The following is a 26502-nucleotide window of genomic DNA, read 5'->3' as shown; positions in this document are numbered from 1 at the left end:
ATTTTAGGTTGGAGGAGCCGCTAACCCCGGAGTAGCCAGAAAATTATCTCTGGTGTCAAGATTCCTCGTGAATGGAGTTCCCCTTTAAGTTTAGGACAACTATTCCTTTAACAAAGCTGCAGAGCTGTAATCTCAGCGAATTGCCGACTATGGAACCTCAGTGAGTTTCGGTTTCATGTGAACTAAAAAAGAGGATTTGTGTTTTAAAGATTAAACAGAGATTTCTAAAAAAAAAAACCTGGCTAGTAGCAGTTCAAATCGTGGGACCCCCCATAGATAGTAAAATGGGGGGCGGCTGCAGGGAGGAAATAAGCTGATGTTCTCCCTGGTGTCTCCTGCTTCCAGTGATCTGGGCGGGGCAGTGAACAGTCAGCGCTCGCTGCACATTGAGCTGTTCACTCCCCCTGTACTAGGCCTGATGTCCTCCTCCGCACGCTCTAAATTAACAACTGATTTTTACAGTCCCATCAAAACCTATGAGATTTCAAAAATCTTTTGCACATGACTTTTTTTTTTTTTTTTATTCTTTTTTTTTATCCTGACTTGCAGAATTTTTTTTTTTTTTTTTTTTCTGCATCTTGTCAATTTTTTTTCACATTTTTGCAATGTTTTTTTCACCCATTAGAAAGCAATGTAGGGAGTGTTTAAAAAAAAAATGTGTTTTTTGTTTTTTATTTTTTTTATTGCTTTTCTGGGCAACACACACTGTCCGCAGCAAAAAATGCACCAAAATCTACTTTATGTAAGCGGCTTCTTTACTACCATGAGAGCAGGATTCGCCTGTAGAAAAAAAAGAAAAAAAGCTGCAAAAAAGCCCCGTGTGACTGTAGCCTTACACTGCGGCATGTGCCCGCACCTTCCCTCTATGCCTGCAGGTGAGCACACGTTTTGCTTTTGTTTTTATTCGGTTTGTCGCCTGCATTGTAACTTTCACTCGTCACAGACTCTACATAGAGAATGGAAACAATGGAGAAAATCTTTGTAATATTTACCTCTGCGCCATTGTTCCCAGCAGGGCCTGAGGTCAGTGCATGGCTATGGCTTTCAGCCAGCAAAAAGGTGTTGTAAGTGTGACCAATTGGCTCAGTCGTGTTTACACTATAGTTGCCAACTTATATTTGGCGCAGAACCCGTATGTATGTATGCTCAATGATAGGAGATAAAGTGCCCCCATTTATTAGACTCCTCCAAAGAGTCAGTAAAGTGTGTATTTCCTTTGTATGGGGGGCATGGGAATGAACAAACTGGGTGTTGAGGCTCCAGAAAAGTGTCACGGGCGGAGGAGGGGACGCCACGCTCTCCCACTGCTCGGGTCCGGCTACCGCTGCTGCGGCCTGCTGCTGCTCGGTGGCTCGAGCGATGGGCCGGATCCCGGGGACTCGAGCGGCGCTCCTCGCCCGTGAGTGAAAGGGGTTTGGTTTTTGGGATAGTTTATTGTCCGTGACACCACCCACGGATGTGGTGATTGTAGGGACATCACCGCTGCTCTGTATGGGAATCCCGGGAGCGGTGACAGGGAGCAGCAAAGTTGTTAGTTCTCCCCTCCGTGGGTAGGGGGTGGTTGTCCCAGGGCCCAGTGATGAGTTGGAGGATGAGGGATGACAGGGCCGGTGCAGGGCTTGGTGGGGTGCAGGGACGCGGGGGCAGCGCTGTACCTTGCGGCACTGTGGTACTCACTCAGCCTGAGACGATGACACAGTTCTCGGTAAAACACACGGCTGGAAAGACGGTTCCCACGGACGGCTGCTGTTGCTTTTCCCCAGTAGGTGACAGTGACTGTCTCTGTCCCTGCACCTAATGAAATGTTGGTAGCGATGGGTTCCCACCGGTAACCCGCTCCCCGGCTTGGATATGGGCCGGAGGAGCCCCTCTTTGCCCGCAGGCGCTGGCCATGAGAAACTGGTGCCTTGGCGGTGGCGGTGTCTCTCTCTAACGGTTGGACTGTTGCCTTCAATCTGGACTTGGTTGTTGGGAGACAGACGTCCCCTTCACTGACGGATTTAGCAAATTCACGGCGACTCCTAGCCTTGCCGGGATCCTAAAGGCCCCTGCCAATGGTGCTGGCTTCTCTTCGTATACCGCTCCGGTACCGCCGGGCCACCACCCGTCCACGGTCCTTTCGGCAACCTCCAAGCAGCCTCTCCTGCAGCCGGTCACCGCCGTCTGCTAACCTTGCTGTTCTCAGTCCGGGGCACACACCCGGACCAACTTCAGGCTTTCTCAACTGTCACTTTTCTCTTCCACTTTACTCCTCTCTCTTGCTCCTTTACCACTTCACTTCACTAACTGTTCTCCTCACTCCTTCACTTCCCTAGCTTAACTCTCACTCTCCCTAAACTGATCTGCCTGGTTTTCCCGCCTCCAGGGCTGTGAACTCCTCGGTGGGCGGAGCCAACCGCCTGGCCCACCCCCTGGTCTGGACATCAGCTCCTGGAGGAAGGCAACAAGGATTTTTGTGTAGCTTTGGTGTACCTATCTGGGGTGTAGGGTGTGGTGGTGTTATGACCTGTGACCCCTGGCTTGCCCAGGGCGTCACAAAAGCACATGACACTAATCACATCTCCCCACCCCCCATTCTGCAGTGGTGGTGCCCACCATGTCCCCCTCCTGCTGTGGCGCTCACCATGTCCCCCTCCCACTGTGCCGCGGTGGGGCCCGCCATATTCCCCCTCCCACTGTGGGGCCCACCATATTCCCTCACCCACTATGCCGAGGTGGGGCCTGCCATATTCCCCCTCACACTGTGCTCCTGTGGGGCCCGCTGTATCCCCCTCCCACTGTGCCGCTGTGGGGCCCGCTGAATCCCCCTCCCACTGTGCCGCTGTGGGGCCCGCTGTATCCCCCTCCCACTGTGCCGCTGTGGGGCCCGCTGTATCCCCCTCCCACTGTGCCGCTGTGGGGCCCGCTGTATCCCCCTCCCACTGTGCCGCTGTGGGGCCCGCTGTATCCCCCTCCCACTGTGCCGCTGTGGGGCCCGCTGTATCCCCCTCCCACTGTGCCGCTGTGGGGCCCGCTGTATCCCACTGTGCCGCTGTGGGGCCCGCTGTATCCCACTGTGCCGCTGTGGGGCCCGCTGTATCCCACTGTGCCGCTGTGGGGCCCGCTGTATCCCACTGTGCCGCTGTGGGGCCCGCTGTATCCCACTTTGCCGCTGTGGGGCCCGCGGTATCCCACTGTGCCGCTGTGGGGCCCGCCGTATCCCACTGTGTCGCCGTTGGGCCCGCCGTATCCCACTGTGCCGCCGTTGGGCCCGCCGTATCCCACTGTGCCGCCGTTGGGCCCGCCGTATCCCACTGTGCCGCCGTTGGGCCCGCCGTATCCCACTGTGCCGCCGTTGGGCCCGCCGTATCCCACTGTGCCGCCGTGGGGCCCGCCGTATCCCACTGTGCCGCCGTGGGGCCCGCCGTATCCCACTGTGCCGCCGTGGGGCCCGCCGTATCCCACTGGGCCACTGTGGGGCCAGCCGTATCACCCTTCCAATGTGGGGCCCGCAGTATGCCCCTCACTGTGCCACAGTGGCATCCACTATGGCCGCCTCCCACTGTGACGCAGTGGCTCGCACCATATCCTCTTCCCACTCTATAACAGTGGCACCAACATGAATTTTAAGGCCAATAGTGTATTTAGAAGACCATGGCCTCCAGTCACGGTGCAGGGTTTTGCCCCCCCTGGACTGATGGGCCTTGTTTCTCACCCTCCGTACCTTTTCTATGACCCTTTTCCCTAATTCCATCCCATTTTTGTACCACTAAAAATCCTTTTTATGGTTCTTGACACCGAATAACAAAGATGATTGATTAGTCGTCCATGGCCGGGCCACACGCTCTATATTCTTCACGGGAGTCGCATGGGTGGCCTCTATGGTACTACACCCTAGATTAGGGTGATGGTGGTCCACATGATGGCTTCTCTCACGCTGGAGTCCATACACTGTAACAAACCCTCAGCTGTGAGAAGTATCAGGCCTGGGTTTTCAGCGCAGAATGGTTTCCCTCATGTGACGAGCACTTGGAGAGCGCATTATAAATCCGCAGAACTTCTCATTTCTCAGGTTCTCTCTACATCAGCGGAAACATGGTGAAATCCTCTGTGCTTCGCTCTGATGACACGGCCGCCAGCTAAATATATGTATATATAGATAATGCTTTATGACCCTGCAGTCAAACATCAGAGTTCACAAAGCCGCATGTAGGAGAGCGAGCGGCCGACGGTTCCTCATAGTCTGGTGATGTCACCGGTAATGAAATGCGTGTGGTTTCCCGCAATATGGCCGCCTCTAAGCTTTCAAGTTGACAGATAAAGTACATTTTTTATTTTCTTTTCCAAAACCACAGCAGAAGTAATGTAGCTAAACCTGCTGCTTGTGTTTGCTTTGTAAGCTATTGGTCCCTGTTATCAGCCATTTCAAGCTGACCTGTAGGAGTATTCAATGGCGCAACCGAACACCTACATTTGAGGCGGAGGTGTGACTGATCAGCAGCCCCTTTTTATAAGGTTTTTTAAGGTGTGCGTTTTGGAGAGCGCCCCCCTGTGATTGATTGCTACTGATGTTTTTGTGAGAGGACAAATCGTAGAGATGAGCGGTCACACCTTCCCTTTAATATTGTGCCTATCCCTATATACAAGCGCCCCCTAGTGGTGACATTTTTTCACCATAAGTGTCCAATGTCTTTTTCAATCCATTATTTCTATTTATTTTAGTTTTTTTGTACATATAATTTTGCACCGTTTGCCATCTATAGCTTCTTAGACTCTTGCTGGCTGCAGAATGAGTTAACTGAGGATCCATCAGTGAGCTCCTTCTGACCGGAGAGTTTAGAATTCTTCTCTTTTGAACTCCTCCCAGCTAATTCATGATTACAAAGTTCAGCTGAACTTTTACCTGACCATAAATCGGCTCCGAGGAAGGAAAATAAGCATTATATAAACTCTTCTATCAGGATGTACTCACTTATGGATTCTCAGTTAACACATTATGCAGCCGGCAATAGACAAGGGCCAAATTATCAATGAAACCCAATGGCAAAAGTCCCTTGCGGACAGCCGATGACCACGGGAGCTGCTCATTGACAAGGGGTTGTGCAGAGAAAATCTTGGACTCCATACTGTGTCAAGACGTTTATTCTTTAAGTGTCGTTAAGTCATCCCCCTAGGTGCAATAACTCCCCTCCCCCCCCCCCCCAAAAAAAGGAAACAAAATAAATGGGGTAACTCATAGTTAGGATAATCCCCCAAAAAGCTTAGTCAACCCATGGTTAGGATAATCGTAAAAAAACCCTCAGGAAGGGATGATCCAAAATCCGCAGGGTAAGCCCACGGGTAAAGTGACCCAACCAGCTATTTTAGGTGAGATGGGCTTAAGGCTGCTTTCACACATCCAGTTTTAGCAGTGCGGCTAATAAATCCGGCTCTAAAACCTATGGAACGGATGCGGCGAAAAAAACGCATCCTTTGCATAAGTTTTTACATGCGGCCCGTCTGTTTTTTGCCGGTTGCGGCACGCTACTGAGCATGCGCAGTGCAAAAAACCGCATCCGGTGTCCATAGGCATGCATTGGAAAAAGCGCCGGATGCGGCACGATGTGGTTTTTGCCGGACAAAAAAACATGCCAGGCAACGTTCCATCCGGCCGCCGCATGGGCTAAATATGCCGCATCCAGCAAAAACCGGACCGAACGCAAGACCATGTGGCACAATACGGCACTAATGAAAGTCTATGCGGAAAAAACGCAACCGGCGGCAAAAAAAACTGTTGCGTTTTTTTCTGCAAAGAGCCGGTTTGTGCCGCACAGCAAAAACCAGATGTGTGAAAGCAGCCTTACCCTGCCGACCACACCTTTTTTTTGAGCTCTCATGAAGTTGGCTGCTGTTTTTGGTCATCCTTTATTGAGTTTCTTAGATTAACACCCCCCCACCCCCCATAAAAAAAAAAATCAACCCTATAAACCATGGGTTGAGACGATTTATAGGGCATAGTAGGACCTACTGAGATGATTTATTTAGCAGCCTAGTAGGACCATAGGTGGGAGTGCCCCCCCCCCCCCCCCAAAAAAAAAAGCGGGATAATAGTCAACTCATGTATAAGTGAACCCAAAAACTGAGGCTACATGGAAAGCCCATGGGTAGGAACAGATGACCTAAAATCTTTTTGGTCACTAACCGGATGGAATAACACCCGCCCTCCCAAAAAAAAGTCTAGTAAAACAATGGCTGAAATAACCCAATAAGAATGGCATGGACAACTTGCGTAGGAGGGGGGGTGAGATAACTTACAAAAAGTAGACCTTTTGTAGGACAAGTTGCCCCGTTAGCAACTGGGCTGGTCATTTTCAGCATTTCCACTTCCGAACCCAAGAGCCAAAGGCGATAAAGTGCCCATATTTTCCCCGAGTGTTGAAAGCTTGTCTAAAAATTTGTTGAAATCTTACCCCAAGTCAAAGAAGGTGTGTTTTCCTAAAATATTGACCAAACTGGTTCATGTTCTATGGAGAAATTTTAAGAAATGGCCGAGAATTCAGCTTTGTCTCGGGACTATACAACTATATTAGACATTCTAAACCACCCCTTCGTAAGAAGGTTTCTCCATTCCGACAGTCCATCGATGGGTGAAGCAACCTCTACCGGTTGTGTGTGGTCTTCTCATTGGGTGATATATTATTAGCCAATATGTTAACACCCATTTTTTTTATTTCCCCACAGATGCTTAATGTATTTAACCCACTACGAAAGTCTGGCAGTGACACCTGTCTCTCTCCCGATAACCCTCAACACTGGAAGCGTGTAGCGATCAGAAGACAACCGCCTCCTAATGTTCCTGACCCTTCATCTCAAAATGCCCCATCCTTGCCCGTCCCGGAAGTGAGAGTGGAACGGTCATTCAGCGCCGGCAACTTAGTTTGTGACAGTGATGAAGAGGAAGGGGTGGATCACAGAACTCTGGGGGTCCCCGGAGCCATGTGGAGGACACGGAGTGAGTCGCATTTGGACTCTGGTGGCAGGGCTGAGAGCCTTTCGGAGAAGGAGAAGTCTAGCAGTGGATGGAGCTTGCCATCGCCAAAGACACTAAGGAAGAAGAGGAGAGCTGCAAAAGTCAACGCTGCGAAACAGAATCTCTTGTCGTTTTTTATGGGATCCTTTAAGGTAAAATTACAGGGTGAGACGACCTTCTACCCCATGGCTTTAGCAAATGGTACCAAAGGTTGCATGTTCTCCTAAGCCTAGAAGAACTTATCTACCATCACCACAGCCTAAGCATCAAGAGGTCCTACCTCCACCTATCTAGACAGGTTCTGTTCCTCGTAGAGATTCAGCTTCAACAGTGTCTCATGGTAAAAAGTAGATTCCCCCTAGAAGATAATCTGTCCCTCTAGTGCCACTTATTGGTGAGTATATTATATACCCATATTCGATCCTATAAAGGTGGCCAGATTTTACTCATTTTAATCCCACTGGGTATTCAGGTTTTTTTTTTTCTTTTTCTTTTTTTAAGAATTCATCATACAGTTTGATAGATATTAGCAAATTTAAGGGGTGTGGCCTATAGGATCCTCAGGGGCGTGTCTTTGGACTGCTTTGCATTATTACCATATGAGCTACCCCCCCTTTGTAAAGACCATACAAATTAGCACTAAGTAAAAGGGGCCATATCCCTGGAATCATGGTGGATTTAGAAGAAATTCAGTAGAACAGTAAAAAAAAAAAAAAAAGGGTGGGGGGGGGAAAAATGGCCACTTCTGACTAGGTGACAAGTCCACTTTTAAGCACTGCCTGGGCCAAAATAGTGATGATCATCTGCAGACACCAAAGTGTTGGAGTTGTGGACCTTTTATGGTTCTGGTTGGCTGTGTGAGATGTAATGTGCACCAGTTCTGAGTAACCATGTGGCATTAGCAGAAGAACCCACATCTGTAAGACATTTTTGGAATATCCTGTAGCTATTCAATAAATCTATGATCTGGGACAACCCCTTTTAAGGAAGACAAACTGATGGTACTCTCAACACGCAGTCTGAACAGGTGCAAAACTGAACATGACATATAAAAAGGAAAAAAAGACCGCTGCCTTGACGTGGCTACTGGGCAGATGTAAAAATGGCCATTTTTGTATGCTAAATATCTCAATTTTTCCTAGATTTCCTCAAGCAGTAATGTATATCTATATTTTTGCATTCATGGTTTGCATACTTTTGCATAGCAGAGTGCAACTGTCTTTTTTTTGTTATTATATGTCTTTTTCAGTTTTGGACCTCTTCAGACTGCGTGTTGGGAGTGCCGTCAGTTGTTTGGGGTATTTTTTGTCTAGATTGTGGCGTCATGCCCTCTGACTGTGGACCCCTCCCCATTAGCCACAGGTGATTTTATTCTCTACTTGCCCATACACAGGAGGTTTTTAACCCAAATAGAGGTGTTAGGTTAGAGTAGGTTCCCAGTATACGAGATATGCCTTGACGTGGCTACTGGGCAGATATAGAAGTGGCCATTTTTGTATGCAAAATATCTCAATTTAACCTCTTTTAGGTAGTCATATGTATCAGATGGTTGTTGACTTGTTTGGCTGAGTAAGGATATGTTTTGTATAGAAAAATAGGAGGCCAACTTCTAAACTTTAGACACTTCTGTCATGCCAAAATCGGCAAGTTTGGCTAACTTTACTGTAATGTGGATGGTTGCCTTGAATTAACAGGATAGTTGATAAATATATGATCGGTAGGACCCCCAACACCGCCAATCCGCAGAGAAGGCCCAAATTCCACTGTTTTGAAAAGAACAGTAGTGAGCACGTGCGACCACCAGTCCGACAGACCGTGACTGGTCGCACACGCTCACTGCTAAGGGATAATTGAGGCCCTCATGATGTTGTTAATGGAGCAACCCTTTTAAGACTTGTACAGTGACCGGTGTAGACAAGGTATATACTGTATATGTCTTCTCATCCATCACGGAGCGTTACCGGCCAACAAAGGTCAACTGGGACAACACAGATTCTGTTTCCAGAAGGGTCAAGTGTGATAGATGATCCTCTCTTGACTGTGACAAACGACGAGACCCCGGAGGGGGGGGGTCTTTTCTTTGGAAACTGATAGAACTGGTCCAGTCAGTTTAGTTATACCTAAAGGACTTGGAAAAAGAAAGTGTAGAAATAGACAAAAATTAGATGCTTTAAAGCGTCGGCGCCCTTTTAGACTCCCCGGGGCTGGGACGGTGGCAGGGTGTGGTGACTGAAGGGCTACGATCAGGTTTAACCACAATCCTGACATTGTTTTGTAAGAGAAGGAGGAAGAAATATTGGGGCAAAGCATAAAATAATAGATGAAAAAAGGAGGAATGCCATAGTAGAGGCAAAAAAAATGGGATCAGGTGTTATTTGCAGCAATTAAGAGTGAACTGACCAGTGGACAATACAGGCCATGGGCCTTCAGAAATTATTCTACTGCCCTGATCGTCTTTCAATCCATGCAGGCATAGTATTTCATTTCTTTGAGCCTGGGCGTTCCTCTAGGGTAAGGGCTGTCCTGGAAGAGTTCTGCGGGGGAGGAGACACAAGATGGGTGGAGCAACAAAAATCTCTTCCAATAAGAGCTCAGATACCTGATGTTCTGCTGCTGTAATTGGTTGAAATCTGTGTTGGCCTCTGGCATGACATGTTTCAGTATTCCAGCAGCGCCTCCGCAGGGGAAATGAAGAATTACACCGTGATTGTTGAATTGTGTTTGTGTATAACAATGCACAGGCAGGCCAGATCTGCCAGAGGTCATTAAAAGAGGAGCCCCAACCACCCTCCACGATTTACTTTAATCAGCGAAACCTCTCCCCCTGCCTCACCCCTCATTAATTCGTCTTTAAGGTTAAAACTTCCGAGTCCTACTATATGCCAAACTCTTGAAGGAAACTAGGATCCTTCTCAACTTGGTCCCCCCCAGGAGAGATTTCAGTCGCCCCCTGAAGCCCAAAACGTCCCTATATGAGAAGACCAGTACTATGAAAGATCTGCTCTAGTTGATGGCCCTGTTGAAGATTTTTGCATTGGGGCCCACGAGCTTCAAGCTAAGCCACTGATCCCCCTTCTGCCATTATTAGATAAGGGTTGGACTTGGCTAAAGGGGTAGGGTTTAGTGAGCCCACCCCTTTTTCTAGAGATCAAATTTGACTCCTCCTAGGCCACATCAAACTTTTTAGAATATAGAACATCACGTAAAATTTTATATATTTCATCCAAATGATTGGGATTAAGGCTATGTGCGCACGTGTGCGCTCTGCACCGCACCTAAAAGGTGCGCTTCAGAGCACAGCTGAAAAGCTCCGTTCTGAAGCGCATGGTGCCGGCAGAGAATGTGCGCTCTGCATGTTGCCTCTCCCTATAGACAGCATGCAAACCGCACGAAAGAAGTGACATGTCACTTCTTAGAACGCAGCGATTTTGGCAGTAGCCGAAGCGCTGCGTTCTAATAGGCCACGTGCGCACGGCTCCTGCACAATCTCCATAGATTGTGCAGGGGACGCAGGACGCATGCAGTTACGCTGCGCTGCAGAACGCAGCGTAACTGCATGCAATACGCACACGTGCGCACATCCCCCTAAGAGTAACCAACGTTTTTACTTTATTTTTTATTAAAAAAAAATGTAAAAAATAAGCCCTTTAGTAATATATCTTTTCTCCACCTAAACTCTTTTATTCTTAATTTTATAGGTAAAATGTCTTCACTCCTCAGTGAATTTTTCCCATTATTGAGATGACAGTTGGTACTCATAACGTTCTATGAAGAAATGTAGCAGTTACAGTAGAATGTCTATCAGCCCCTAGCTCCTCCCCTAATTAGAATGTTATGAGCACCAACTGTCTGGCTTGTAGCTCCTTTCCCTCAGAATGTTATGAGTGCCACCTGTCGCCCCCTAGCTCCTCCCCTTCATAGAATGTTATGAGCGCCACCTGTCGCCCCCTAGCTCCTCCCCTTCATAGAATGTTATGAGCGCCACCTGTCGGCCTGTAACTCCTCCCCTCCATAGAATGTTATGAGCACCAGCTGTCGGCCTGTAGCTCCTCCCCCTCCATAGAATGTTATGAGCACCACCTGTCTGTTGGCATCTAGCTCCTTCCACTCCATAGAATGCTATGAGCACCGCCTGCCTGTGCCTCTAGCTCCTCCCCTTCATAGGAAATGACAGGTGGTGCTCATAACATTCTATGGAGGGGAGGAGCTAGAGGCCGACAGCTGGTGCTCATAACATTCTATGGAGGGGAGGAGCTAGAGGCCGACAGGTGGTGCTCATAACATTCTATGGAGGGGAGGAGCTAGAGGCCGACAGCTGGTGCTCATAACATTCTATGGAGGGGAGGAGCTAGAGGCTGACACAGCGAGCTGACCTGCTCATAACATTCTATGGAGGGGAGGAGCTAGAGGCCAACACAGGTGGGGCTCATAACATTCTATGGAAGGGAGGAGCTAGAGGCCGACACACAGCTGGTGCTCATAACATTCTATGGAGGGGAGGAGCTAGAGGCCGACACACAGCTGTGCTCATAATATTCTATGGAGGGGAGGAGCTAGAGGCCGACACACAGCTGGTGCTCATAACATTCTATGGAGGGGGAGGAGCTAGAGGCCGACACACAGCTGTGCTCATAACATTCTATGGAGGGGAGGAGCTAGAGGCCGACAGAGCTGGTGCTCATAACATTCTATGGAGGGGAGGAGCTAGAGGCCGACACACAGCTGGTGCTCATAACATTCTATGGAGGGGGAGGAGCTAGAGGCCGACACACAGCTGTGCTCATAACATTCTATGGAGGGGAGGAGCTAGAGGCCGACACACAGCTGTGCTCATAACATTCTAGCTTCCTCATTTGCCTTTAGGGAGGAATTCAGAGTGAAAGCTCCGTCCAGAAGGAGAAAGAAGCGGATTTCTCTGATGAGATATATTACAAAGCTGCTTATTTTCATGTGTCCTATTAATATCTGAAATAAAACTTGTTACCCTTGAAGACAAGCCAAGAGGGCAATGATATCCTGGCAACTGTTAAACATCCCATGATTCCTGTCCATGCTTCTCGCAGCCCCATACATGTCTATGTACCCTGTGTGTGTATACATATTATAAATTTTATTTTATTTTTATTTTTCATTTTTTTTTTTCCTCCGCCGCAGTCATCTGTGCGGAGTAATGTTTACTCTTTCGGATCACTAATGAACACAAACCACAGAACATAACAGAGCGGTGATCCATGTGTTGTGTACTGTCACATTTCATTTAACTCGCTATTAACACGTGCCAAACCCGAGCACCGTCAGTTCCCTCCACCCTGGCAGCCACCATCTTTACAGACTCTCGCATCTGTTGCTACGGTAACTGGTGGGAGAGGCGGTGGGCAGGGAGCCCCCTGTACGCCGGCCAAGCCGTGTTATGATTACATGGGGTTCTGTGGAGCTGAGCGATGGCTCATAGATGTGCGCTATACTCGCTAACAAAGGGGATGCGGACAAAACCAGCCATTTAAAGGGGATGTGGATTTAGGCCTTGTTAAGATGCCACAAGATAGGTGGCCAATCTTCCCCCCAACCCCCTCAAAAAAACCCACAATCCACCATATATATAAACAAAAAAGGCGTCTATTGTACTGGATGGGAGGAGGAGGAGGGGAGCTGTGCCATCACCTACAGGGAATGGTGGATTCTGTGTTTCCTACTGTATATAATAGAGGTGTTATCATTTTAATGGTGGATTTTGTGTTACCTGCAGTATTTAGAGGTGTTATCAGTCATTGTACAAGAGGAGGAGGTGAGCTATGACATCACCTATTATGGATTCTGTTATCTACTGTATATAAAGGTGTTATCACAGCTCACCTCCTCCTGTAAAATGACTGTCAAAACCTCTATATACAGTAGATAACACAGGATTGCCCATAGGTGATATCACAGCTCACCACCTCCTGTACAATGACTGATATCACCTATGGGCAATCCTGTGTTATCTACTGTATATAGAGGTTTTGACAGTGATTGTACAGGAGGAGGTGGTGAGCTGTGAGATCACCTATTGTGGATCCTGTGTTATCTACTATATATAAAGGTGTTATCAGTCCTTATACAGGAGGAGGTGAGCTGTGATATCACCTATGGGCGATCCTGTGTTATCTACTGTAAATAGATGTTTTGACAGGGATTGTACATAAGGAGGAGGTGAGCTGTGACATAACATATTGTGGATCCTGTGTTATCTATTGTATATAAAGGTGTTATCACAGCTCACCTCCTCATGTACAATGACTGATAACACCTTTATATACAGTAGATAACACAGGATCCACAATGTGATGTCACAGCTCACTACCTCCTTATGTACAATCCCAGTCAAAACATCTATATACAGTAGATGGCACAGGATCGCCCATAGGTGATATCACAGCTCACCGCCTCCTGTACAATGACTGATCCTGTGTTATCTACTGTATATAAAGGTGTTATGAGTCATTGTACAGGAGGAGGAGGTGAGCTGTGATATGTCATATTTTTACATTTTTTCAAAATAAATTTACAAGTTTTTATGCCACCTGGACTTCCCGATTATTTGCTGGATCTCCTTTATAATTTTATATATATATATATATATATATATATATATATATATATATATATATATATATAATATATATATATAATATATATATATTTGTATATTTATTTATTTTTTTGTTTAAATCTGTAGCTCGTTTTGTGATAATACATTCCCTTTAAGGAGATCCCCGGCTACGAGTTGTGGCCTGTTCTCATTATTTTGCAATAGTGCTGAAAGGGGGCATTGAAAAAAATCTGCTTCTACCAAATCAGGCGTGTGGGGCAAGTGAAGGGTTAATGGGCCGGGTGTGCCACGTGCCATCTCCTGGCCTACAGATCTAATACATAGAGGTGGGATTATATGGAGAGGACGTGTAGGGTCTGTATAATCTGACCCATTGCTTCCTGTCCCCTCCCGGAGCAGCATTCATAACACAGCTGCTTTCCCATGACCCCTGACTTTTAACCCTTTCACTGTCAGAGCTGTAGAAGAGCTATTGCCCAATGGGCACTATAATAAATAGAGCAAGAGGGCTATAGCAGGTGAGGACCGGGCTCGCACTAGAGGGCCAGACTACAAGACGTCTCTGGATGTCCTAGCCTCGTCCATTCCTCTACACGGAAGTCATAGAAGTCAATGGGAATCATGCCAGCCTCTCCGTTTCTGCCCTACATTCACCATCTACAGACTTTGCGCAAGAGGACATGTCTGCTTCCCCCCGGACATGACTGTTATTTTAGTAAATAATTCTGAAAATACCAAAACTGGAGAACATATTTCTCAGATATGTGCATTTTGCTGTTCCTCTGTTATTCATCCTGGAAATATGAGTAATTTGATAAATGGATGTTACCATTGTCAATGTCAATAGGGAGCGTCCCTACACATTCAGCCGTGATCAGTGTGTAAAGACATGCCCCATTGGCAAAAGCAATGGTAACAACCCAGTTGTCAATTTATTAATGCATTTCCAGGAGGAATAATAGAGGGACAATACAAAATGATCAAAAGCTGTGGTCGTATATGGGAAATAGAATAAGTTGCAGAAACAGATGTATACATCCTTGTGATGTGCAGTTTGCAGCCTGGTCTGAGTTTTAACTTGACTTAGGAACGTCTGACTGACGGCCCTAATTTGCCGTTCTGACCCAAACCAGTTATCCACCTTTCACCACTTTTCCACTAAAATAAGACACAGACTGCGTGACATTGGATGTAAAGGCCACAGCAGCCTCGTTTATTAACACCAAAATAATCAATAACATTCATAAATATAGTAAATAACTCCATAAGCATAACCACCAGCAAAGGAGGGGGGGTAAGTGAAGAGTCCCTTTGTCCATGATTGCAACACCAGCTCCACCATGTGCCCTCAGCCGCACCACACCGACTCGAGGACACCCAGCCGAGTGTTGCTCCACCATGTGCCCTCAGCCGCACCACACCGACTCGAGGACACCCAGCCGAGTGTTGCTCCACCATGTGCCCTCAGCCGCACCACACCGACTCGAGGACACCCAGCCGAGTGTTGCTCCACCATGTGCCCTCAGCCGCACCACACCGGCTCGAGGACACCCAGCACATTAACATGCCCTGCTGTGACCCAGCACAGCAGGGTCCCACGTTAACATGTCCCGCTGTGACCGAGCACAGCAGGGACCCACCAACCATACCATTGCACACCAGGGGTAACCCGCTCCTGCACTGGGTTCCCCCCCGCTCTTTGTGCAATCCACCGACTTCAAATACCCCCCTCCTTTCCGCCACAGCGAGCACGTATGACACCTTGTACGTGCGAGCCCCACCACCAAAACCCGACCCGAGCCGACTCCTCGGGTCGAGCAACCAATACTGCGGGACCAATGTCAATCAAGCAAAATGACCCCCCAATAGACTTTACGATGTCAACCTGCACCAAACCACCAATACAACAAAGTCAGCCAACCCAAGACCTGCAACTAGCCGACCACATCGTCCGATCCTATGTACCGCCTGCGCGACCAGTCCCCAACGAGCCACCAGAGCCGCCGCCCCCATCTCCCCGGAATAGGGGGCAAGCTTGGCCTCGTTGAGACAGCTACCCTGCAGGCGCCGCTGAGATTTACCCATCCACTGATAAACAAAGCCAACCATTATTGGTGTACCAGTACCACAAGGGCAGCCGCCCCAAGACAAGCAACCAGCCAACCACGCTGTCCGATCCTATGCACCGCCTGCGCGACCAGTCCCCAACGAGCCACCAGAGCCGCCGCCCCCATCTCTACGGAATAGGGGGGCAAGCTTGGCCTCGTTGAGACAGCTACACTGCAGGCGCCGCTGAAATTTACACATCCACTGATAATTAAACAAAGCCAACCATTATTGGTGTACCAGTACAACAAAGGCAGCCGCCCCAAGACCAGAAACTAGCCAACTCCGCTGTCCGATCCTATGCACCGCCTGCGCGACCAGTCCCCAACGAGCCACCTGAGCCGCCGCCCCCATCTCCAAGGAATAAGGGGGCAAGCTCGGCCTCGTTGAGACAGCTACACTGCAGGCGCCTCCAAATTACATATCAGCTGGTAATTAAGCAAAGCCAACCTTTACAGTTGGAAACAAAACAACCTCCCCTGGTTCCCCAACATCTGGCAGATCCTAAGACATACCAAACAATGAACCGCTAGACAGTCATGCCCCTGCGAACAACAACACGAGCACGCCACCCAGGCAGGGAGAAATGGCCCAGGGCAATCAAGCCCGATGTCACGGATCAAGCACCCCGGATGCCCCCCCAGCGACCACGTCTCCTCCACCCACGTGCGGTACCAAAACGCTGCTGTTCCCGTAAAATGTGTATTATCACACCGATCCTGGAATCACCACCCATTCCAATAGCCAAAACCATTCTACCCCAAAGACACAACAACACGGGACCAAAGACAGTCAAGCCGACCACCGGCCTGAAGAAAAGACCTTAACTATATCCCACTGTGTAACCATACTCCCACCACCAGATGATTTCCCTAATTAAGTCAGCATACACCCTTCTGACCACCGCATAATGCTCAAAGCCCCGTAAAAGGGGGGGGGGGGGCACATAAGCACGGTTAATCATTGGTATCTCCGTGTGCTTTGAACCTGGAAGCACAACCCTACCGTTGCCACCCTCTCACCAAAAACCAACTGCACACCGCACCCCATCCCCGCTAAACTGCAGATTCAATACAACTCACAAAATGAGAGAAAAGAAACTCCCACTCGACCCGTAATCCAGGGAAACTCAAACACCATATTTCTCCGAAATTGCAGACACCATAAGCCAGGGCCAACCGTCAACGTTACACCCACGAGTGTCTGGTGCCTCCCCGCCATTCAGCCCTAAAGCGCCGCAAAACAACCCCCCAAACGGGGCACCACCCCAGACAATTACCACGTCCTTAAACCATAAGAGCCAGTGCATACCGCCCTGGCTACCCCAGCCATCCAGCCCAACATTGCGGGAGGGAATGGCCTAATTACAACCTACTCACACACTACTTCAAATACCTCACCCGCAGCTGCGCCGCACCACTGTGCACCCGTGATACCTGCCGGTCCCGACCAATACGTAAGACCAAAGGAACCGCCCGGCAATGTACTGCCGGGAGGGGCTGCACCACCGCGTGACAGCCCGCGAAACCCACAACAGGCCCCACAGTCTGTCCACATAATCAACAAATGGAGCAACACCCGCCAGCAGCACTACCTGGCTGGAAACTCCCGCAAGTCGCCAATAGGAGGCCCCCCCCGACACCAATAAGCCACACACTAGATCACCCAATGCAAATGTCACTTATTCCTTGCACCGACACATTACCCGAGCCCCCTACCCGGGGGGCACCAGGAAGGAACACACCAAGACGAACCATATACCCATAAGGCAAAGCCAAGTCAGCTGTACCCAGAAGAAACACCCCAAACCCATCGTAAACGAGAACCACCTACTCCTATTATAAACTCCTGTGGAGCTACTATCAACCGCCATAACGAATGCCGCCCAATACGGACTGCCAACGTTAAGCCGGCAACCCTACTAAGAACCGCATACCAATCCGCGTGTATAAAACTTGTTACAACTGCCCCCGTGCAGACACTGCCGGCAGACTCCCGTAATCTCCCCATGAACCCCCAAACGGCACGTGAACCCACGAATTCAAGAAGCCAAACTGGACCACAAAACAGTAGCATGATGTACACGGGAACCTGATAATGGCCCGTAACTGTACCTCAAACATAGGGCCCCACCTATACAAACCACACACATCGATTTATCCCACACATTCTAACTCCGCAAATACCCTCTGGGAATGAAGAAACAGCTTAGCAAGCCCAGGTTGTCCCAGAAGCAGAAAGTAAGCACTCAACCATCCCGAATATTGGAATAATACCCAACTATGGGAACGAACCCGAACCATAGACCCCAATAACCGGCATTGCCCAACCATAAAACATCCAGCTCCACACAATACATGTACGAAAGATATCGGAAACAAACACTGAAAAACGATTACAGGCAAAGGCAACAAAATCGTGACTTTTTTTTTTTTTTTTTTTTTATCGCCTCTTACTCCTGTTAATAGACGGCTAGCCTGGGCACCGCATACAGGGGACTGCTCAACTTCAAGACCCCCACAAGGAAGGACAGATATCCAAAAACTGCTGTTCCCATCATCTCGACCTTAACGTCTGGCCGCAACAAAACATGCCGCGCCCCAGTGGACCAGCAAAATACCCCCAGTACTCACACAACACCAGTTGGAGAACCGGGCTAGCCCGATGCCCATAAAACTTAAAGCACCCCTCTTAACACACAACCACCTTCCCCTTCACCTCTCAAATAGCACACACCCCCTGCAACGCTCCAAAGTAAGACGCCGAATGCAAATGCGCCCCCGCACGCCGGGCCACCATGTCAGTGGACTACCATCAAACTCTTATCACATATTATGAACCGAGATAATCCTCTAGCTAAAAGACCCCCATGACCATTACAGAAACCATGGGATTGCCGTGACCGTGGCTATCCACAACCCATTTGTAAGTATTCGTATCCCTGCCTCAATCACCGCCCCACCGCCGACTTCCACCTGAATCAGTCACAAACCACCTGAAAATCACCCAATCATACAAAACACCCAGAGAATGCAAGCGCCATTACGCCATCCAGAATAAACCAAGTCGTCACCTATAAATAGACACCCTAGCATAGCACGGCACCCGGGACCACGTAGCCACCACTCACACATAAAATTCAACGCCATACTCAGGGTCCCCAACCTCCTGCCGAAACTCGCTGACAAACCAACTACCGCCCTAATGCACCCAAAATCATACCTAACGACACCCTTACCACCCACCATAATTCAAGCATTAATACAAGGTTTTAAGTGAGCCGTAACTTACTAGGCTGACTCCATGGGATCCCACGGAACAGCCGTCACATGTCCTCCGCGTCGAGCACCGCCATCTTCTCCACGGGTAAACGCAGGTTGCAGCCCTCCAGGGCCGCAACGCAACCGGCCGGACTGGCCGGCCAGCCGGGGACGCTTGTCAAGTAGTCACCGGCTCGGAGCCACAACTTAGGGGGGGGGGGGGTGGTGCGCTCCAGCCGCACATCCGCTAGCTGGCATATGCTGGCCGTAGTAAACGACCGAGATGCCAGGGGCATGTGACTGCGTCACCAGACCCCGCACCGCGCCATGGGTCACGTGGCCGCGCCGCCCAGGTATCACGCTGATCCCCGCACCGCACTGATCTGAGGCTGTCAGGGCCAGTGATGTCACTTACCACTGCCCGCACCACTGCTGGACGGTCGTCTGGGTCTGCGAAATCCTCCCCGCATCCTGCTCTGCAGCCGCCGCCGATCGCTGCAGGCTTCATCGCCAACACTTCCGGGTCAGCTGACACCAGCGCCGAAGCACGTGACCGCATCGCCAGACCACGTGACCGCGTCGGGTCACGTGGCCGCGACGCGCGCGTCACCAGTGCGCGCCGCAACCCGGAAGTGGAGGAGAGGCCGGTTACGTCACACCGCCCCGCTGCCGACATCCGATGCAGGTCACTGCGACGTCATCCACTGGGACCGCAAGTGACCGCGCCGCCGGCCCACGTAACCGCGCCGCCCGCCCACGTGTTACCGCCGACCCACGTGACACTGCCGACCCACGTGACACCGCCGACCCACGTGACCGCAGCGGGTCAGGCGAGCGCGGCGGGTCAGGCGAGCGCGGCGGGTCAGGCGAGCTCGGCGAGCAAGTGAGCGCGGCGGGCCACGCAGCCGCGACGCACGCATCACACTGCGCCCCGCGAACCGGAAGTGGAGGGAGGCCGGCCATGTCACTCACCGCCCCGCTGCCTTGATGCCCGTGGCCCGACTTCCGGCCCAGGCCCCGCTTCGTCCCGTTTCTTTAATCTGCCGCCGCTGCCGTGGGTCTTCCGCTGGGGCTTCTTCTCCGCCGTCGGGTCCTCGGCGGCATCTCCGGGCTGAGGCGCTAAGAAACCGCGGTCTTCACTGCCGCTTCGGAGGCAGGGGGGGTCCCCATCTGCAGAGCCGCCGACATCGCCGGGCCATCGCTGCAGCTGCTCCTCCTCCTCTTCATCTGTACCCCGAAGCCCTCAATTTTCAGGATCCAAGCGAATCAGCAACAATTCAAGACGTCTTCCAGGTAGTGAATGACCTCCCACCTCCTAATCTAGCCCTGTATATACCCCCCTACCCTAGCAACCCCCCTGACCAATTACATGGCCCCACAGTCCTATAACTCCACCTCCCACTTTTCCCGCACAAAATACCCTGTACCTTAACCCCTTGCTAACCCTCAGGCCTAGCATCCCTCCTCAGTCATGTTGCCCTCCCTTGAGCCCTTTCAGGGCAGGCGTCCGGGCTTTTCTTTCTCTTTTGTGGGATTGTCTTTCTCAGTAATATAGGCTGGAAATGGGGGAAGAGCGTCTCTCGCAGTAATATAGGCTGGATCCGAGGTCTGTGTATTTTCAGGGTGATGCTGTCTTCATTTATCAGCACAGCTCAAGAACTGCACTAAATTTCTTAAGGAGATGTATACAAATCTGTACGAAAAAAGAAGGTGGAGGGGAGAAAGCATCTACAGTGTCAGGCAGGGCAGAGAAAATGGAGAAATGAGTATTCCCATCTCCAAGATACTATCCCAATATGTAGTGGTAATAATATTAACAAATACCTCCAATTAGAAATGTGGTATAGCTCTCCTGATATACCCATGTCTCTTACCTCATGTGCAGGGCATTGCAGCTTAGGTATCCATGGTTAGGACTATTAGCAACTAACTAACTCTCACTATATGAGTGTTCATGAGCATGGATATCTAAGCTGCAATGCCCTGCACATGAGGTATGTGACATGGCTATATCAGGAGAACTATACTATATTTCTAATTGGGGGTATAGCTAGTATTATTATACCTATCTTACCCCATGTGCAGGGCTTTGCAGCTTAGGTATCCATGGTTACAACCACAAACAACTATGGATACCTAAGCTACAATACCCTGCACATGAGGTATGTGACATGGCTATATCAGGAGAACTATACTATATTTCTAATTGGGGGTATAGCAAATATTATACCTGTCTCTTACCTCATGTGCAGGGCATTGCAGCTTAGGTATCCATGATTACAACCACAAGCAACTCTGGCTACCTAAGTTGCAATGCCTTGCACATGAGGTAAGAGACATGGCTGTATCAGGAGAACTATACTACATTTCTAATTGGGGGTATAGCTAATATTCTAATATTATTATACCTGTCTCTTACCTCATGCGCAGGGCATTGCAGCTTAGATATCCATGATTACAACCACAAGCAACTATGGCTACCTAAGCTGCAATGCCTTGCACATGAGGTAAGAGACATTTCTGTACCAGGAGAACTATACTACATTTCTAATTGAAATCATCATCATTATTAATAATAATAATAATAATAATATTATTATTATTATTATTATTATTATTATTATAATTAATAATATTATTATTCCTCCTACATATTGGGATAGGATATAAACCTACATTTAGACCTGCGTGATTATATGGTGCATTAGAGAAAATACACAAAATTTCAAAAAGTTGAGGTGCTGGGCAGTGTGGTTCAACAGGTAGTGGTCTTTGATTATCCTTAATCTGCCTCCAGCAGATCACCAAGTCTTTTTTGGTCAAACCCCTTGCCTACCCCTCCCCCCTCTTTCCTTGGGTGGTAGGTTGGCATGGTACGCATTTGGGGTACTATATACTTCTTGACCTGAAGTTTGGTAAATCATTATATGGGTAATAACCAATAACCCAACTGCAGTAATGCATGCCTTGATCTTTGTAATCCATGATGGCCTTCTATATGTATAGGATGCCTGCACCTGCATGTTGTATTAACTCTGAGTATCAGTTGTTGATTACATCCGCTGGAGTGTCAGTATTAGTATTTCTGATGTATTAGGGGTATAATCATACACCTTCTTATGATTGCTGAAGCACATTAAACTGGTGATTTTGTGCAAATTAGTTTTGATGTACTTTAGGGTGTATGCATATATCCAATTTTTTGACCACTACAATTATACCAACTTTATACCACACTGTCCCAGGATTGTTTTTCTGTGTTTTTAAGGGGAATGACTTTTAACTGTGTCCTTTGACATCCGTCTCTAATCATGTGATATTCTGTGCTGTTAATATCATGTTAATAAAATTTGTATACTTTTTGAAATTTTGTGTATTTTCTCTAATGCACCATATAATCACGCAGGTCTAAATGTAGGTTTATATATATTTTGCTTGGTAGACATGCATATGTAAATATGGATCTCTATTTCCGCTTTTGGATTTATATTGGGATAGGATCCTGGAGATGGGTATACCCTTTAAATTTCTCTCCGTATTTTCTCTGCCCTCCCTGACGCTGTAGATGCTTTCTCCCCTCTCTCCACGCTTCCCTTTTTTTTTTTTTTTTTCTCCTGCAGATCTGTATACATCCCCTTGCCTCCTGCTATCTCTAACACTGACCAAAGGGGAAGATGGAAGAGCAGAGAGCTGTCAGGAGCAGGAACCATGACAGATTTGTAACCATTTTTTGCAGATCACAACTAAATGGTAGAACTTTTTTAATGAAGACGGGTTAGAAAGTGGCGTAACTTCCCATTTAGGAAGCAGAGTCCCCTTCTTCAGGCTTCCTTCAGATCCAGGCAAAATCGCTGTCTAGTCACTTGTGTCCCCTGTACCCCAACCTTTGTTTCCACTTTTCTCTATTAGTATCTGACAATGGAGCAGACTTTCCTCCCAGCGATGCCCTGGACTGTGAGGTGTCGCAGCAATGCCCCGCACAGCTGACATACCAGCGCCGGGCCGGCTTCACATATCTGTAGCCCTTGGCACCTGCTGCTTGATGGTATCTGAGTGTATGGCACATCCTGAACCGTCCTCCATGGAATGTGGTCTGATCGCTTTCTTTTCCGTGTAATCACTTATGCAGAGCAGACAATACAGCAGTGTACGTGCGCTGTATATACCCATTATATATCTATTTTATGGGCTACGGGTTACCAGCTCCAGTATTCTTGAGCACAGAAGATGTTTAGCCCATGTATATGCAGATTTTTATTTTTCCCCGGTGGTGGTCACAGCTCTCCTCCTCCTCCTCCGGGAAGCCTCGGGTGTGATTCCTGCTTTATTAGCCCTAGGAATGTGAATTTTCTATTTACTTAAAGGAGCGATCAGTAAGAGACGTGAACTCGTAACGAACTCTGACATCTTTCACTGTTTATTGGAACATGTTGGATTTCTATATAAGACTCGGCCTCGTGTTCCTCTGTATTCACAGGGAAGAACAAGCCAGTATAGATGTTGTGCAATGTGGTACTTAAAGGGGTATTCCCATCTCAAAGACCCTAACCCAGTATGTAGAAGGTATAATATTATTAGCTGTACCTCCAATTACAAATGTAGTATAGTTCTCCTGATTAGTTTTGTCACTTACCTCATGTGCAGGGTATTGCAGCTTAGGTATCCATGGTTACGACCACAAGCAACTATGGATACGTAAGCTGCAATACCCTGCACATGAGGTAAGAGACATAAATGTAGTATAGTTCTCCTGATTATTTTTGTCACTTACCTCACGTGCAGGGCATTGCAGCTTAGGTATACATAGTTGTTTGTGGTCATAACCACGGATACCTAAGCTGCAATACCCTGCACATGAGGTAAGAGACAGGTCGAATAATATTAGCAAATACCTCCAATTAGAAATGTAGTATAGTTCTCCTGATATAGCAATATCTCTTACCTCATGTGCAGGGTATTGCAGCTTAGGTTTACATAGTTGCTTGTGGTCGTAACCATGGATACCTAAGCTGCAATGCCCTGCACATGAGGTAAGAGACAGTTCAAATAATTTTAGCAAATACCTCCAATTAGAAATGTAGTATAGTTCTCCTGATATAGCCATGTCTCTTACCTCATGTGCAGGGTATTGCAGGTTAGGTATTCATGGGTGCTTGTAGTTGTATTGTGGTTATTACATGATGCCAGCATTATATAAAGGTGTATTTCCATCTAGATCCTATCCACACATGTAGCAGATGTAGTAATAATAATAATAATTAATAATAATAGCAAATACCTCCAATTATAAATGTAGTATAATTCTCCTGATATAGCAATATCTCTTACCTCATGTGCAGGGTATTGCAGCTTAGGTGTCCATGGTTGCTTGTGGTCGTAACCATGGATACCTAAGCTGCAATGCTCTGCACATGAGGAAAGAGACAGGTGTAATATTAGCTTTTCCTCCAATTAGAAATGTAATATGCTTCTCCTTGATTATCTATGTCTCTTACCTCATGTGCAGGGCATTGCAGCTTGGGTATCCATAGTTATGACCACAAGCAACCATGGATAACTTTAGCTCAAAAAGGTAGAGTTTTCACTTGGATTTGAAAAAAAAACCCTGTATAAATTGCAATATAACGCATGTAAATACCGCCATACAGTGCTCAAATGGTATATAACATTGCTGATTAATACCGCCTTACAATTAAAGAACTTTTAACTGCACACTCCCTTTATCCCAAAGATGATAAATGTCTGATGGATGGAGATAAATCTGCTGAGATTTTCCCCCGATCATAATTCGCCCTCCACCTCCTGCGGAAAGTATTGGAGCGGTGTAGTCAATAACACGAGGTCTCTTCATTTATTGTCATAGATGGTCAAGCCCATTGCCAGAGAAATAGGATCCCCCCCCCCAGAGGTCACTGGGACCCTCAGCGTTCATATATTTGTCGCCTATCCTGTGGATCTGTTATTCGGCAACTGTAACTTGGTATTTTTACTACATTATAGCAGCACTTCATTAGGGAAAAAATGGTAGAATTTCCCATGCAGCACTATATAAATACCGCTATACAGTGCTCAGATAATACTAACATATAGTGACCGTATAATGGCTTTATTCAGTCATTAAAACATTTTACCGTATGGTTATTAAATATTACCACTATACTATTAGTATAGCGGTACGGTAGTATGGAAGAACAGGGGACCCCTGCTGGTGATCGGTAGTAGGGAAGAACAAGGGACCCCTGCTAGTGATTGGTAGTAGGGAAGAACAAGGGACCCCTGCTAGTGATCGGTAGTTGAAGAACAGGGGACCCCTGCTAGTGATCGGTAGTAGGGAAGAACAAGGGACCCCTGCTAGTGATCGGTAGTGGGGAAGAACAAGGGACCCCTGCTAGTGATCGGTAGTAGGGAAGAACAAGGGACCCTTGCTAGTGATCGGTAGTAGGGAAGAACAAGGGACCCCTGCTAGTGATCGGTAGTAGGGAAGAATAAGGGACCCCTGCTAGTGATCGGTAGTAGGGAAGAACAAGGGACCCCTGCTAGTGATCGGTAGTAGGGAAGAACAAGGGACCCCTGCTAGTGATCGGTAGTAGGGAAGAACAAGGGACCCCTGCTAGTGATCGGTAGTGGGGAAGAACAAGGGACCCCTGCTAGTGATTGGTAGTAGGGAAGAACAGGGGACCCCTGCTGGTGATCGGTAGTGGGGAAGAACAGGGGACCCCTGCTAGTGATCGGTAGTAGGGATGAAAAAGGGGACCCCTGCTAGTGATCGGTAGTGGAGAAGAATAAGGGACCCCTGCTAGTGATCGGTAGTAGGGAAGAACAGGGGACCCCTGCTAGTGATCAGTATTGGGGGAGAACAGGGACCCCTGCTAGTGATCGGAAGACCACAAGCTTCAAACAGTAAATGTCTTTGTTGGTCACAGGCCTCCAGTGCTGGGTCACCGGGGTGATCCTCCTCCAGGGGCACAGTCTGCACATCCCTAAGGGCTCATTTCCATGTTTTTGGCTATCTGGTGTTTGTACCTCTTTCATGGTAAAGGAATGTTGGAGATGACTGATTCTAAGGTTCTCCGTCATCTGGAGGTTCCTGGACTGGTGCACATCGTTGGTTGGGTGTGACCGGACACCGCTGATGTTTGGACACCCAGTTTATGGTCGGCTGTGATGAGGCCACTGGTACTTGATCAAATAAGGAATAACGTTTGGAACTCCATTCTATGTCTGAACTGGGTGCAAAAACCTAAAAAAGCATCATGATTTTTTTTAGGTTTTTGCACCCAGTTCAGACATAGAATGGAGTTCCAAACGTTATTCCTTATTTGTTAGTAGTTTTTCGTTTGTGAACCCTCCCCAACCACACCTATTGCCAATCCATATCATACGCATATATAGCCTGGGTCTCAGCTTCCCATACACGGTAAGTTTTTTAACTGCATGAGAGGACACACACAAGCTAGGGACCCCAACGTAGAGAAATACTTTGGCGTAGTGTTGGGGCTCTTCTGCATTGATCAATTCAGTAGCTAAATTTCTCTTTATTCATATATTCATGGCAGTAA

At 48.1% G+C, this 26502-nt stretch overlaps 1 protein-coding gene across 1 annotated transcript in view; it reads left to right on the top strand.

Moving 5' to 3' along the window:
• Window positions 1–26502, top strand: part of LOC142250952 (regulator of G-protein signaling 3-like) — a 72812-nt gene that overhangs the window by 15430 nt on the left and 30880 nt on the right. The window contains exon 2 of the mRNA XM_075323295.1: window positions 6700–7140. Within this exon, the coding sequence (XP_075179410.1) occupies window positions 6700–7140 (441 nt within the window). The remainder of the gene's footprint in view (window positions 1–6699; window positions 7141–26502) is intronic.

This window comes from Anomaloglossus baeobatrachus, chromosome 9, assembly GCF_048569485.1.
Source record: "Anomaloglossus baeobatrachus isolate aAnoBae1 chromosome 9, aAnoBae1.hap1, whole genome shotgun sequence".
In the NCBI taxonomy this organism is placed as follows: domain Eukaryota; kingdom Metazoa; phylum Chordata; class Amphibia; order Anura; family Aromobatidae; genus Anomaloglossus; species Anomaloglossus baeobatrachus.
This window is presented reverse-complemented; position numbering and strand designations above follow the sequence as displayed.